The sequence below is a fragment of the Pomacea canaliculata genome, linkage group LG10 (genome assembly GCF_003073045.1).
Source record: "Pomacea canaliculata isolate SZHN2017 linkage group LG10, ASM307304v1, whole genome shotgun sequence".
In the NCBI taxonomy this organism is placed as follows: domain Eukaryota; kingdom Metazoa; phylum Mollusca; class Gastropoda; order Architaenioglossa; family Ampullariidae; genus Pomacea; species Pomacea canaliculata.
Genome location: NC_037599.1, coordinates 651,666 through 665,467, shown reverse-complemented (window position 1 = coordinate 665,467; position 13,802 = coordinate 651,666). Strand labels below are relative to the sequence as shown.

The window sequence follows — 13,802 nt, the reverse complement described above, 5'->3', positions numbered from 1 at the left end:
TCTTAACCTTTGACAGAAAAAAACAAAAATCCGTTATGTCGATCGTTTCATTAATTTTTTTCCTGCTTGTCAGAATTTATGTCAGTTCTTTAAAAGACATTCTGCATTTTCAGGACGAGAGTCGTTTATATGGCGTCGCGCGACTCCGCGACTTGTTTGTGAAGACAGCACGACACTCAGCAACGGTCACTGGTGCCTGCTGGCCCCCCAGCCTCTCCCCCCTCCAAGGTCCACTTTCCGCCCACGATACGAGGTCAGATAAGAGGTCAGATAAGAGGGGGAGAGGCGGTCGGTGCTCAGTCTACCTCACCTGCAGTCACCATGAAGCTGTCGTTGCACGTCGCTCTCCCGGCCATCTTGTCGTTGGCGGCAGTCCTGGTGTCCGAGTGCCGCGCTGGATTCGCCCTCGTGGGACGTAAGTGTGGACTGGTGCCCCGGGGCACTGCCTGTAGGTTAAAGGTCACTTATATTGTTGCACCATTTGTCTCTTTAAAGGGTTACAATTGTAGGTGACGTACCTTCCGCGGCAAAGCGTGTGGCGTCAGGCGCAACACTTACTTGTCTTACACCCGGGGTATGCAGACTGCATGCACCCTCTGGTCAGTCACGTGACCGTGCACAATGAGCCCTACTCACCACGCCATACCCATGTGTTGGGTGACATGAGAGAACGTAGCGTGACGTACGAATTAGTCTGGTTGTGTGACGTACAGGCGTGAAGGGTTAGGGTCCTCTTGTCCTCTTGTAAGAGGGTGCACGTGCTCCCTGTACATTTACAAGCGTGTAGATCACGTGACCCCACACAGGGGTCGCTGTCGGTAGTCGATGCTTTTCTCCCATTTGTGACACGCGGGAGAGCGAAGTGAGGTCCTACTGTGTGTGGACAAGTTAGAGAGAGTGTTACAGACATCAATACATAAATACATCAGTACATCAGTAATGTATCCTCGTCTCCTCTGTCGTCAAGCAGCTCGTCAATGGATGGATACAACTGCGGGAAGTACATCAGCAGGCCCAAACAGTTCTTCTGATACAATGAACAACTAACAAATGACAAGCAAACAACGTCACATATCTTGTAAGGACAAGTATTGAAACACAAGCACAGGTAAATGTCAGTGAAGTCAGTACCGACACCCAGGCCAGTTCTTAGCCCCCGCGGGGCCCGAGGCAAAGGGCATGTGCGGGGCCCTCACGCCACGATCACACGGTTTTAGTTGGGATCTAAAGTCACATATCAATCAAAAGCGCGGGGCCCCTTGAAGCGCGGGGCCCTAGGCAGATGCCTCGTCCGCCTGCCCCTAAGCACGGCCCTGCCGACACCAGCTCCCAGCAACCAGCAGTCAAGTGCGGTCTCACGAAGGGAGGAGGCATCTGAGAAACACGGGATCACAACCTGGATCCATACTGTCTGGCTGGATGGAGGACTAGGGGGGGATCATACAGGAGGGAACGCAACCAGACCCTAACCAAGATCTTCACAAGACTTCGGCCATTGAAGACAGCCGCGACACCTTGTAGCAGGGAGTACTGCTAGAGTACAACTGCCAGGTGAGGACAGACTTCAATGTCCCCTAAAGCAGCCCGACTACAACCTGCAGGCCCGCAGACCTACCTGTCCTACAGACCTACCTGTCCTACAGCAAACGTCCTACAGACCTACCTGTCCTACAGCGAACGTCCTACAGACCTACCTGTCCTGCAGCAAACGTCCTACAGACCTACCTGTCCTACAGACCTACCTGTCCTGCAGACCTACCTGTCCTACAGACCTACCTGTCCTACAGACGTACCTGTCCTACAGACGTACCTGTCCTACAGACCTATGTCCTACAGCGAACGGACACCTTCAATAACAACTGAAGGAAGGAAAGCCCAAGAAAATGCAGGTGTTTGCGGTGACACGGAATCCCAGCACTGTGGTCTGTTAATGGCAGTTGAGACTGTAGTGAGGCTTGTCTAAGGTTCTAGCCAAGTGTAAACTGCTCAAGGGAGACAATTAAATCCATTGAGGCTCACTCACCCTAAATAATATAAACGCGGTTACTTCCCTTTAACTTCCTTTCTCTACTGATCCCCCCTCCACCTTGTGGTGTGTGTACAGAGGACTGGGTCCACCCGCCTCACCCCGCCCCACGTGCGTCCATACCCGTGAACGATAATTACGGACACCCGGACACTCTAGTCCAGTCGTAAGAAAACAGCTCAGCGGTGGTGACGTCACGTGGATGATGTTGGCGGTGACGTGTACAAGAGTTGTCTGTCTGTTGTTAGCGGGCTGCCACGACACCAACGGCGTGACGTACCAGCCGGGTGACGTGTGGTACACGGGTAGGCAGTGCTCGCGCTACGGCTGCTTCAACAAAGACGGCGTCGCCAGCACCTTCTTGATCACGTGAGTCTTGTCCTCCTGGTCACTCTGGTCACGTGTGAGTTGTTTGTTTACCTTGGTCATCGTGTGTACGTTGTATTGTTGAACCCGTGTCTCGCTCATGATGTGTGTGTGTGTGACGTCACAGAACACGTGTCTTGGTGACGTGTCTCTCGTATTAAAACACGTATCGGGTCACGTGTCTACGTATTAAACAAGTGTACTGGTCACGCTGCTGTGTAGGGGTGAGGGGTGAGGGAGGGGCTTTGTAACACAAACATCACTGCAGGGCTTCTGACAACAAATCCCACAAAATACTTCCCTTTCCCCTCCCTCCCCCTCTCTCCCTCTCTCCCTCTCCATCTCTGTGAGACAGAGAACGGGAAGTCGTTTGATGTCAGCATGCTGTAGCTTGTCAAGTAATCACTCACCTGTCAACTGTCGCCAGTGATACTGTGCACCACGTGACCTCACAAATCATTAATGATCAAGAGCTATTTAAACACGGGTACTGAACACCCAAACCGTTCAAAGCTCGGCGTCAGAGGGAAAACTTACATTTGCTCATGGGGGTGGTGGGGGTCAAACAAAAAGGAGCGAGAAGGAGAGCTGACGGCACGCCAAGGGTAGCATGTACCCGCTATCACCCGGGTATCTCTTAGCGCACGAGGAATGTGCGCTGAACAGATCAAAGGAGGGGAGGGAGGCCGGCCAGACAGGTAGCCGGCCGTTTGTAGCCAACAGCAGATAGAAAATGGCGGCGGTGTCAACCGTAAGCAGCATTTCTCACAGAACTCTCTCACAGAACTCTTTGTCATACAACACTGTCTTAGCACTCTCACAGAACTCTCTCGCAGAACTCTCTCACAGAACACTTTGTCATACAACACTGTCTTAGCACATTCTTATAGAACTCTCTCACAGAACTCTCTCACAGAACTCTCTCGCAGAACTCTCTCACAGAACACTTTGTCATACAACACTGTCTTAACATTCTTATAGAACTCTCTGACAGAACTCTCTCACAGAACACTCACACAGAACTCTTTCTGTCTCTCACAGAACTCTCTCTCTCTCTCTCACAGAACACTCTCACACAGAACACTCACAGAACTCTCTCACAGAACACTCTCACATAACACTCACAGCACTCCCTCACCAAGACTGTCACACACGAGGACGCTGTCACGTGGTAGATGTGGGTGAGCGGAGGTTCTCTGTGTGTCGCGTTGTTTGCGCGAAGCCTAACCCTGAGACAACAACAACAAACAGACTTGTCAGCAACGTACACAGCATGTGACGTACAGAAGTAACGAGTGTTCGTGCCAAGTGTGGTGAGGATGTGACATGCTGTGTGTTTGCACTGAGGCTGACTGAACAGATGTTGGGTGTTGAGGGCAGGACCTGACTGTTGACGTCGTGTTTACGTCCTGTCGACGTGGTGTTGACGGTGTTGACGAGGTCTGTTGGTGTGGCTGCGACGACTACAACGTGTGGAGCACAACTGTTAATGACGTCACACCTCGACGAGGACATCTGAGGGCTGACATCAGTCCTTTCTCGCTCTCTCTCTATTACTTGCCATCCTGGCGCCGAGGGCTGGGAGGTGGGTAGTGGGGTGAAATCCACCCGAGACAACCTGATGACAGACAAACAACATTTCTGTCAGGAACTCACGTGTCTGGATGTGGTTACGTCTGGTGTGGGCGTCACACTCAGTCACATACGTCACCCTACAGCCGCTACGTGCCAGGGTCGTCGCCATGGTGCTGTTGCCAGGTAACGAGACCTGGTGCGAGACACGTGACGCCTGAGCTGCCAGACAACATTTGTTTCATCGCCAATCAAGTTTTACGGGCTCGGACGTCCTGCTTGCAAGTCCTCGATGAAACTATCGATTGTCAGCGATATCCTCAGGGATGTCCTTTCGTCTGTCCCGGGGAGGGTGGCGACAGGATCGATAACTCGCGTGAGACGAGCAGCAGTTAGTCGTCCAGCCGGTCATCAAGCAGTCCGCCATTCTGTGCTCACCTGAACACCTGCCTTTAAAATGACATCCGTGGAGTTTATCAATTATCAGCCCTTCGTCTCCACCTCAGGTCACGAGGCCTCGCAAACAGTTACATAGCCTTGTAATGGAGTAGTGGCATGTGTTACATAGTGGCGTGTGTTACATAGTGGCGTGTGTTAGTGGCGCCCTCTGCCGACATTATGTTCGTGTAATAAACTGGTCATCAGCCGACAACTCGCCCACACAATGGTCACGTGCACCAGCAGCTTGCTTCGTCCACAGACTCCTTGTCTCAGCGGTGCACGCGTGTGTGTGTGTGTGTGCAGTTATGTAGATGTGTGTGTATGTGTGTGTGTGTGTGTGTGGATGTGTGTGTATGTGTGTATGTGTGTGTGTGGATGTGTGTGTGGATGCGTGTGTATGTGTGTGTGTGGATGTGTGTGTGTGGATGCGTGTGCGCTTGGTTGAAACATAGTGACAGGGTAGATGACAATCTACCCTGATTTCCTAGGACAGATTGAGAGAAAGAGAACGAATGCAGCGTAAAACTGCGAAGCTGAGGAAGTGATGTCATCCGAAACTCTCGTTTGCGCATGCGTAGATGCCCCAGCTACCCGATCCCAGTGTGCAACTACCGCCTGGAGAGCTCCCCCATCGCTCCGTTTCCCTTCTGCTGCATCCACCCGGTGTGCGTGTCCGGCTAGCAACTGCCGCTGCACACCACCGCTGCCCACCACTGCGACACCGTCAACTCCGTCGTGCAGTCGCCTACACCAACACCAGCGTGCACCCGGGGGTGGACAACACGTTGTGGAGTGGGGGCAGAGGTCAAGCTTCTACCTCTACATGCTGTCTTTACTTCACACCCGCTAAACTTGCAGCTTGTTGACTATGAAACCATAAACAACAATAAACGTTTGGAGAAACTTGTAAGTTAGTGTGTTCACTTGTTTAGAGAGAGAAAGCTTGTCTGTTAGTGTGTTCACTTGTTTAGCGAGAGAGCTTGTCAGTGTGTTCACTTGTTTAGAGAGAGAAAGCTTGTCAGTAAGTCAGTGTGTTCACTTGTTTAGAGAGCTTGTCAGTTAGTGTGTTCACTTGTTTAGAGAGCGCATGTCAGTCAGTCAGTGTGTTCACTTGTTTAGAGAGAGAGAGAGCTTGTCTGTTAGTGTGTTCACTTGTTTAGAGAGAGAGAGCTTGTCTGTTAGTGTGTTCACTTGTTTAGAGAGAGAAGCTTGTCAGTCAGTCAGTGTGTTCACTTGTTTAGAGAGCTTGTCAGTCAGTCAGTGTGTTCACTTGTTTAGCGAGAGAGCTTGTCAGTCAGTGTGTTCACTTGTTTAGCGAGAGAGCTTGTCAGTCAGTGTGTTCACTTGTTTAGCGAGAGAGCTTGTCAGTCAGTGTGTTCACTTGTTTAGAGAGCTTGTCAGTGTGTTCACTTGTTTAGAGAGCTTGTCAGTTAGTGTGTTCACTTGTTTAGAGAGCTTGTCAGTCAGTGTGTTCACTTGTTTAGAGAGAGCTTGTCAGTCAGTGTGTTCACTTGTTTAGAGAGCTTGTCAGTTAGTGTGTTCACTTGTTTAGAGAGCGCATGTCAGTCAGTCAGTGTGTTCACTTGTTTAGAGAGAGAGAGAGCTTGTCTGTTAGTGTGTTCACTTGTTTAGAGAGAGAGCTTGTCAGTAAGTCAGTGTGTTCACTTGTTTAGAGAGCTTGTCAGTTAGTGTGTTCACTTGTTTAGAGAGCGCATGTCAGTCAGTCAGTGTGTTCACTTGTTTAGAGAGAGCTTGTCTGTTAGTGTGTTCACTTGTTTAGAGAGCTTGTCAGTTAGTGTGTTCACTTGTTTAGAGAGCGCATGTCAGTCAGTCAGTGTGTTCACTTGTTTAGAGAGAGAGAGCTTGTCAGTTAGTGTGTTCACTTGTTTAGAGAGAGAAAGCTTGTCAGTAAGTCAGTGTGTTCACTTGTTTAGAGAGCTTGTCAGTTAGTGTGTTCACTTGTTTAGAGAGCGCATGTCAGTCAGTCAGTGTGTTCACTTGTTTAGAGAGAGAGAGAGAGCTTGTCTGTTAGTGTGTTCACTTGTTTAGAGAGCGCATGTCAGTCAGTCAGTGTGTTCACTTGTTTAGAGAGAGAGAGCTTGTCAGTGTGTTCACTTGTTTAGCGAGAGAGCTTGTCAGTGTGTTCACTTGTTTAGAGAGAGCTTGTCTGTTAGTGTGTTCACTTGTTTAAAAAGCGCTTGTCAGTCAGTCAGTGTGTTCACTTGCAGTCAGTGTCACAGCTAGGTGTGCTTGTCTGGTGTGTTCAGTACACCAGGGCGGGTGGCAGGGTTCATGGAATCAGTTGTGACCTCTGTTCACTAGACACGGGGGGAGAATGTGAGAGTGTAATAAAACACAGTGTAAACAAACAAGTGTGTTTACTAACAAGGTCAGGCTGGCGGGGCGGGTCCGTACTGACGCTGTATGTCAACAAGTCCTCACAAAGCACTCCCCCCTCCATGACAGTTTGCACACACACACAGACACACACTCACAGCCACACACACAGTCACACACAGACACACACACAGTCACACACAGACACACACACAGTCACACACAGTCACACACACAGCGACACACACAGTCACACACACACACACAGTCACACACACAGTCACACACACACACACAGACACACAGTCACACACACACAGTCACACACACAGACTCACACACACACCCAGTCACACACACACACACACAGACCTCTTACCTACACACAGGCGGCGCACCTGTCAGCCTCGTCCAATTTACTGGAGGAACAGTTTTCGCTCGTTGGGGCTGGGGGTGGGTGGAAAGAGAAAGAGAATGTGTGTGTGAGAGAGAGAGGAGAGAGTATGTGTGTGTGACAGTGTATGTATGTGTGAGAGACAGAGACAATGTATAAAGGTGTGTGTGTGAGTGTGTGTGTGGTGGCTGCAGTGGACACACTCGTTGTTGAAGACTACAAAAGGTGAACGTTTCGCTGCTGTACACCTGGCATCGCACGTACTGACGATAGATAAGCTGAAGTCGCCACTCAGACCTGCTTCAGTCGGGGACTACTCGACCACCACCACCACACCACCACCATGACCACCTCCACACCACCACCACCACACCTCACCACCACACCACCACCCGGCCCAGTGCTTGTGGTAGGTGAGGGTCCGGTACCGACTGTAGACCCGCCGACTGTCGCCGTCAAGAGACCAATCAATAGACCAGGCTGATCAATAGCTTTGGAAATCGATTGGGGTCAGGGTTCACTTCAACACGCTTTTGTTGGCAGCCCCCGCCCTTCACTCCTGTCACTTGTGCAAATGTCCTCAAGACATGACAAACTAAAGCCACAGCCACTCGGGGAGGGTGGGGGAGGGTGGGAGAGGAGGTGTGGGGTGTGGGGGGACTGCTATCAGTGAAAGGTATTTTGACACACGGCTATATACCTTGCTCACAGTGTAAAGGTCAGAGGTTGAGGGCCATCGGGTAGGAAGGGGGGGGGGTGTTACTGAAGTGCAGGAGAACTGAATGGGAGGGAGGCGACCTCTTCTCTCTGGACTCATATAAGCGGTCCGGTGGCGCAACGGTTAGCGCCTGTCACCAATACAGTGAAGGTTGGCTGCCCAGAGTTCATTTCTCGTCTCGGGCATGCTGTTCTTTCTCTGCATGTGACATCTGTTTACAGGGCTGGCTGCTTGCTGTAATATAGCCTCAGTTGCTGGCACGGCGTAAAACATCAAATCCTCCTCCTCTCTCTGGACTTGCACCACGTCATCTCCTCCCGCCGCCATCTGGGGCCATGACCCTGCTCATCCTCCTGTGTGACATCATTGACATGTGACACCATGGCACTGCTCATCCTCCTGTGTGACATCACTGACATGTGACACCATGGCACTGCTCATCCTCCTGTGTGACATCACTGACATGTGACACCATGATGTTAACAATTGTTGTACCACATTACCACGTGATAACTAATGACACAGAATGCGTGTTCGTGCGTGCGTGTAAATGCGTGTGTTTGTGTGTTTGCACGACTTCTAAGCATGTGTCATGCGTGGTTGTACGCACGTGCATGTGAAAGTAATACGAGTGCTTGCCCCTGCCTTGATGTCACCTGGCCTGTCTCCGCGTGCCGCGCGTGCATGGCGACCATATCACAGACATACAGAGACACAGACACACAGACGTGTCGTGTACCTCAGGCCTGACTAGACACACACCAGGTGTGTACACAGAGCACAGACGTCCACAACCTCACGGACACGTGCACGGCCAGTAGCCCCCACACACACACAAGGGCGGGTCAGAGGTCAGCAAGTGAGCACAATCACAACAAAGACACCTTCACCGTGAAAACCAGTTGTGAACTGTGGGATGGATGGAGGGCTGGCAGTTTGCTAGTTTGCCTCTCGCTTCACGATATTCCTAGCGAGGCCGTCACAAGACAACATTGTTTACAGTTGTTGTCATCAACAACAAGCTAAGTAGGGCTTCTCCTTAGTGACCACCTTGGCAGTGTGTCTGTGACAGGTGGCAGTGTGTCTGTGACAGGTGGCAGTGTGTCTATAACAGGTGGCAGTGTGTCTATAACAAGTGGCAGTGTCTGTGACAGGTGGCAGTGTGGATACTGTGAAGGTGCTGCTAGCCTCCAGGTGTGAACAGGACGTGGCGGAGACGGAGAGAGTGACAAAGGAGGAACATCGTCTACCTGTGGAGGAAGGAGGCGCACACACACGTCAGCAATAAGTCAAGGTGAGAACTGTGTTTGTAACTCTACGACGGTTTCTTCATGGGTCCGGAGAAATAAAACAGAAACAAACTATTAGGTTTTGAATTTTCATTTTTAAAATAAATTGTTAATGTTTACAAGAAATGTCTGAGAAAGCAGTTTGTTGCTGAGGTCTGTGTCACGTGCTGATGTCAAGTCGACAGCAGTTCCATGGAGTCTCAAGTTTTGTGTATCTGTGTGACGCCTGCCCAGGGTTACAACCACAAGAGAGAGAAAAACTCTTCTTTCACATTCACACACCTCTGTTCACAATCACGCTTCTATTCACAGTCGCACTGCTCTGTTGACAGTCACAATCTCCGACACCCGCGCCATTCTCAGGTTGGGTGGGCGCGAGATGTTGCCCCTGGTTTCCTTATTTGGAAATAGCACGAGTCTTACACGGTATTATTCGTAAACAGCACGAGTCCACAGTGTATCATTCGGAAACAGCACGAGTTTGTACATGGTATAGTTCGTAAACAGCACGGGTTTGTACATGGTATCATTCGTAAACAGCACGAGTCCAAGCCCTCGACCTCTGCTGTCCTCCTCCTTTCCCAGCCTCTTTGTGGCTCAGCTTTTGTCTATGTTCCGTTGTCTCGGATCATTTCCGCCTTCCCGTCTTTCCTGGAGTTCGTTCTGCTTCTGCTGTCGTCCTTGTGTCTGTCCGCGGTGTCGCCGCCGTGCAGCGAGGTCATGTAACGGTCGATGGCCTGCGGGCCCATGCGGCAGATCTCCAGCGGCGGGTGGATGAGCGGGTTGTCGTCGAGGGCGGAGGAGGTGTAGCGGTGCCCCCAGTCCAGGTTGACCAGCTGCCCGAAGTGGCGAGGCAGCGCGCGCAGGCGGTTCTTGCCCACCCACAGACACCGCAGCTCCGTCAGCTGACACAGCGCTTCCGGCAGCTTCGGCAGGTCGTTGATGAACAGCAACAACGTCTGCAGCTCCTGCAGCTGGCTGATCTCCTCTGGCAGAGCCTGCACACAGCGCATGTGACAGATGACGCTTTGGTCGTCAGACATTTACAAAATCTAATAGTTGATTGGTTAAACTAAAACGCGCGTGCGTCTGTGAGTTTTTCTTTAAGTGGCCAAAGGAAACAAAAAAAAAAAACAAAAAAACAAAAAACAAAAACAACAACTTGATGACGATTCATGTCAATACGTCAGCGTCGTCTGTAAATGAGCAGCAACAGTGACGTCAGCATCTGAGCTGTGATTTACGGTAAGGACACTACGGAAACAGACGACACATCACTGACATGGCATGACTGACACCACTACAAGATGACACAGCATACGACACCTGATGTCAAACTGCACGTGACGTGACACATGATGATGACAAACAGCATTTGACACGTGACCCGGGTGTGACGTCACGTGTGTTTGTCTTGATAGAGTTTACAGGATCGTGTCCTCGTTCACGTGCCAGTATCCTGCGCTAGATACCTTCTGGAGCTGACCTTGTGTTGAGGATGTACCCCAGTCAGGATGTGAGGAGGCCACCCCGGACTGCTGGCTGCTGCTTACCTTGATGTGGTTGTCGGACAGGTCCAGGAACTGCAGCGTGGTGATGCAGCACAGCTGCGGCGGGAAGTCGTGGAAGTCGTTGTTGGCCAGGTGCAGGCTGCGCAGCTCCTTCAGGTTCTTGAACTCGGGTGGCAGGGAGGACAAGTGGTTGTTGCTGAGGGCCAGGCGCTCCAACTGCTGCAGCAGCGCCATCTCCGGCGGCACCTCCGTCAGGTCGTTGGTGTCCAGCATCAGCGTGGTCAAGTTGACCAGGCGCCCGATGCCGGGCGGAAGTGACGTCAGCTTGTAGTCCAGGCACGACTCCCGCTCGGGACTGAGGTCGAGGACCTCCAACTCCAGCAGGTGGAAGACGGAGCTGCTGAGGTTCACGAGGTCACGGCCTGTGATCTTCAGCTTCTTCTGCCCGTAGTACATCGGGTCTTCCGTCTCGATACGCAGACGATAGGCTTTCACTGTTGTCATGGTCACCGCGTCTGGGAGCAACACCTAGCAACCGAGCAGGTAAGAGCGGTTCACCTTACTCGAGGCTCATGCTGTGACAAGTGTGACAAGTGTCAGCTCTTGTGTCGTAAGACGACCTCTCACCCTGATTGCCTGTTGTCCCGGAGGCCAGCAAGTGATCCTGAGGGCGCTGCTTCCCCCGCGCAGTCACCTGCACTCCAGGCTGTGAGAGAGTAAACTCAACTGTTTACAGGTGTGTGTGCGGTGTGGTGGCCGAGTCTACAGACTCTGTGACCGTCTCCTCAGTCGCTCTCCACGAAAGGTCGGTGGCGACACGGACATCGTCACTGTGGGATTACTTGCGGGGCAAAGTCTTATTTCTCCTCTTGTCTGTCAGTCCCTTCTTGCTGCCCACCACTCGCTGGTGAGCGACCTGTAGCGAGGTGTGGGTGGATGTACACGGGGAGTTGCCTGGCGAGAAATGGAGTTCGATCTCCACCGGAGGGCCCGCGCTAAGTCCGCCGCCAGGCCGATCACACGGCTCAAGGAGTGTCGGCAATGGCTGCTTGTTCCGCTTTCACTAACCGTCAGCGGAGTGTGCCTGACACCCGCCACCCGGCCTACCCGCTGTTGGCCGCACGGTACCCCGGCAACACACGGCGCGCGAGAGAGAGAGAGAGCGGGGTGGTGGTTGTCTCAGAATGATCGTCACTTCCAGGCGGGCGACAAGGGCGTGCGTGTGTGTGTGTGTGTGTGTGTGTGTCTGTGTGTGTGGATGTCCGTGTGTGCGTGTGTGTGCGTGTCCGTGTGTCCGTGTGTGTCAATAAAGCCCTCCCCCACCGCCACCCGACTAACAGTCGATTGTTGTGCTCAGCGGGTGTAAGCGGCATTAAGTGATTGGTTAGTGGAGCCGACGTGGCGGCCGTGTCTGTGCAAGCACTTTCTCACTTTCGTCAGCTCAGTGATGTCACCGCGGTGGATGACACGATGACGGACTAGTCACCAGCCTTGTGTCAGCAACTTGTCAGCTGCGGCTGGCTAGCAGTGACTTCAGCACCTGTCACCATGACAATGACAATCTGGGGTCGTGTCTCGGCTCCCACATACTGTACCTCTCTCTGGATGTGACTGCTGCTTACACACCTGACTGTGCGTGTGTGTGTGCGTGTGTGTGCGTGAGAGAGAGAGAAGTTGAATGATGGTGAATGAATGGATGTGTAAAACCTTTTCATGTCTGTCAGCACCTTGATGGTGGTAACGCACTCTCCAAACTCCAAAGCTCGTAAATAAACCTTTTATTGTTACAGATGGTGAGTAATACGTGTCTGACATGTCACTATCAGTATCAAATATAGTGATGACATGTCTGGCATGTGTCAGTGTCAAATATAGTGATGACATGTCTGACATGTGTCAGTGTCAAATGTCTAGTGATACACATGTCTGACATGTGTCAGTGTCAGTATCAAATGGTGTCACCCTATCATCAGATATTGAGATGACGTGTCATGAAATTATGTCGTGTACTTGTGGCAACACCTGGCGTACTTCTATTTTTAACACCTGTTACCGGATGTTGGTTGCCTTACTTCCTGCTTACTGACGTCATCGGCTTGTCCGCTATTTGCTTGTCACGTGACATGTTTGCGTTGTGGTGAATCCCTTCATGCACCTGGCCACCCGCTGCAGGCCGTGTGGATGTCTGCGCGTGTTTGCTGTAAATGAGCGGAACTCACCTGCCACCTGGTGTCGACAGTGTTTACAGGATGTGCGGTGATCTAGCAACGAGAGTACTCGCCCCTCCCTCACACCTGTACATCAGCTCGCCACGGGGTGCGCTCGCTCGTGCTCAGTTACCCGGATGTGGAGTGGGCAAAGCGACAGACACGTGAGCAAAGATCGATCTCAGTCTACTCCACAGCCTTGTCCACCTCCACGTGGCGCCAGATCCGTTACACCGGGTGTCGCACCCGACCTGACAGCCATCAAGCCACCAGCAGGCGGCGCTGGATCTCTTCAGGGTTAGGGCTAGGGTTAAGCTAACCACCAGCACTTTGTATACAGTTCTCACTCCTCGTTTGTCGTCCTGGCAGAGTGCAGACATTTCCAGCTGCTGCTTGACCCCAAGCCTGGAGGTCAAAGTTCAGGGACTAAGCACACGCCAGCAAGGAGCGTTGGTGGAGATCGACTTTACTTAAGGTCTGAATAATAGATGAGAGAGACTTCTGCCAACGACCAGCCAGTCAGAGATCGATCATGTGGAAAGATAACCCGGGTCCGCTTCCTGACAGTGAGTTGTCTCCCCGACACGCCGACTGTTGAAAGGCCGTTAAGAGCAGACAACAGCTGCCGCGACCGAAGTCTTGACCTCCTCCTAGCGGCATGATCGCCTTCACTTGATTGGCTTTGGCGAGCTGAGACATACATACTTATATCTCACATTCTTTGTGTAGGCTCGCCGAGACTCACAGCGGACAACGTGGCAAGAAGCTAAGCGTTGGTCTCGGCAGACAGACAGCAGTCCACCTCTATACGTCCGTGGTCAGCACCAGACCCTCGTGGTACCCACCCACCCTGCTTTACGGATGTGTCACGTGGACGCTGTGACACACGGAGGACAATGCAGGTGTTGGAGAACAGGAGGCTGAGGAGCTGCTGTGGATCT

The 13,802-nt window shown here is 51.9% G+C and overlaps 2 protein-coding genes across 3 annotated transcripts; one reads left to right on the top strand and one right to left on the bottom strand.

Moving 5' to 3' along the window:
- Positions 1-257: 257 nt before the first annotated feature.
- On the top strand, positions 258-5,313 carry LOC112574555 (toxin-like protein 14). The gene is made up of 3 exons (XM_025255710.1): positions 258-415; positions 2,275-2,395; positions 4,984-5,313. The coding sequence occupies exons 1-3, from the start codon at positions 322-324 to the stop codon at positions 5,084-5,086; spliced, it is 318 nt and encodes a 105-aa protein (XP_025111495.1). The 5' UTR covers positions 258-321; the 3' UTR covers positions 5,087-5,313.
- A 3,887-nt stretch (positions 5,314-9,200) lies between these two features.
- On the bottom strand, positions 9,201-11,808 carry LOC112574395 (leucine-rich repeat-containing protein 57-like). 2 transcript variants are annotated; one of them, XR_003101435.1, is made up of 3 exons: positions 10,697-11,808; positions 9,688-10,141; positions 9,201-9,654 (listed from the first exon to the last, which is right to left on the bottom strand). XR_003101435.1 is itself a non-coding variant. In XM_025255448.1 (2 exons), the coding sequence occupies exons 1-2, from the start codon at positions 11,156-11,158 to the stop codon at positions 9,752-9,754; spliced, it is 852 nt and encodes a 283-aa protein (XP_025111233.1). In that variant the 5' UTR covers positions 11,159-11,808; the 3' UTR covers positions 9,202-9,751. The 2 variants fall into 2 exon arrangements, 1 of the variants encoding a protein (XP_025111233.1); XM_025255448.1 differs by having other exon boundaries at positions 9,202-10,141.
- Positions 11,809-13,802: the final 1,994 nt, after the last annotated feature.

Bases quoted from the DNA above. Each gene is read 5' to 3' on its own strand.
- LOC112574555 (XM_025255710.1), top strand. From the start codon at position 322: ATGAAGCTGTCGTTGCACGTCGCTCTCCCGGCCATCTTGTCGTTGGCG. The intron at 416-2,274 runs GTAAGTGTGGAC...GTCTGTTGTTAG, and splicing joins TGGATTCGCCCTCGTGGGAC to CGGGCTGCCACGACACCAAC. The intron at 2,396-4,983 runs GTGAGTCTTGTC...GCGCATGCGTAG, and splicing joins GCCAGCACCTTCTTGATCAC to ATGCCCCAGCTACCCGATCC.
- LOC112574395 (XM_025255448.1), bottom strand. From the start codon at position 11,158: ATGACAACAGTGAAAGCCTATCGTCTGCGTATCGAGACGGAAGACCCG. The intron at 10,142-10,696 runs GTAAGCAGCAGC...CGCTGTGTGCAG, and splicing joins TGTCCGACAACCACATCAAG to GCTCTGCCAGAGGAGATCAG.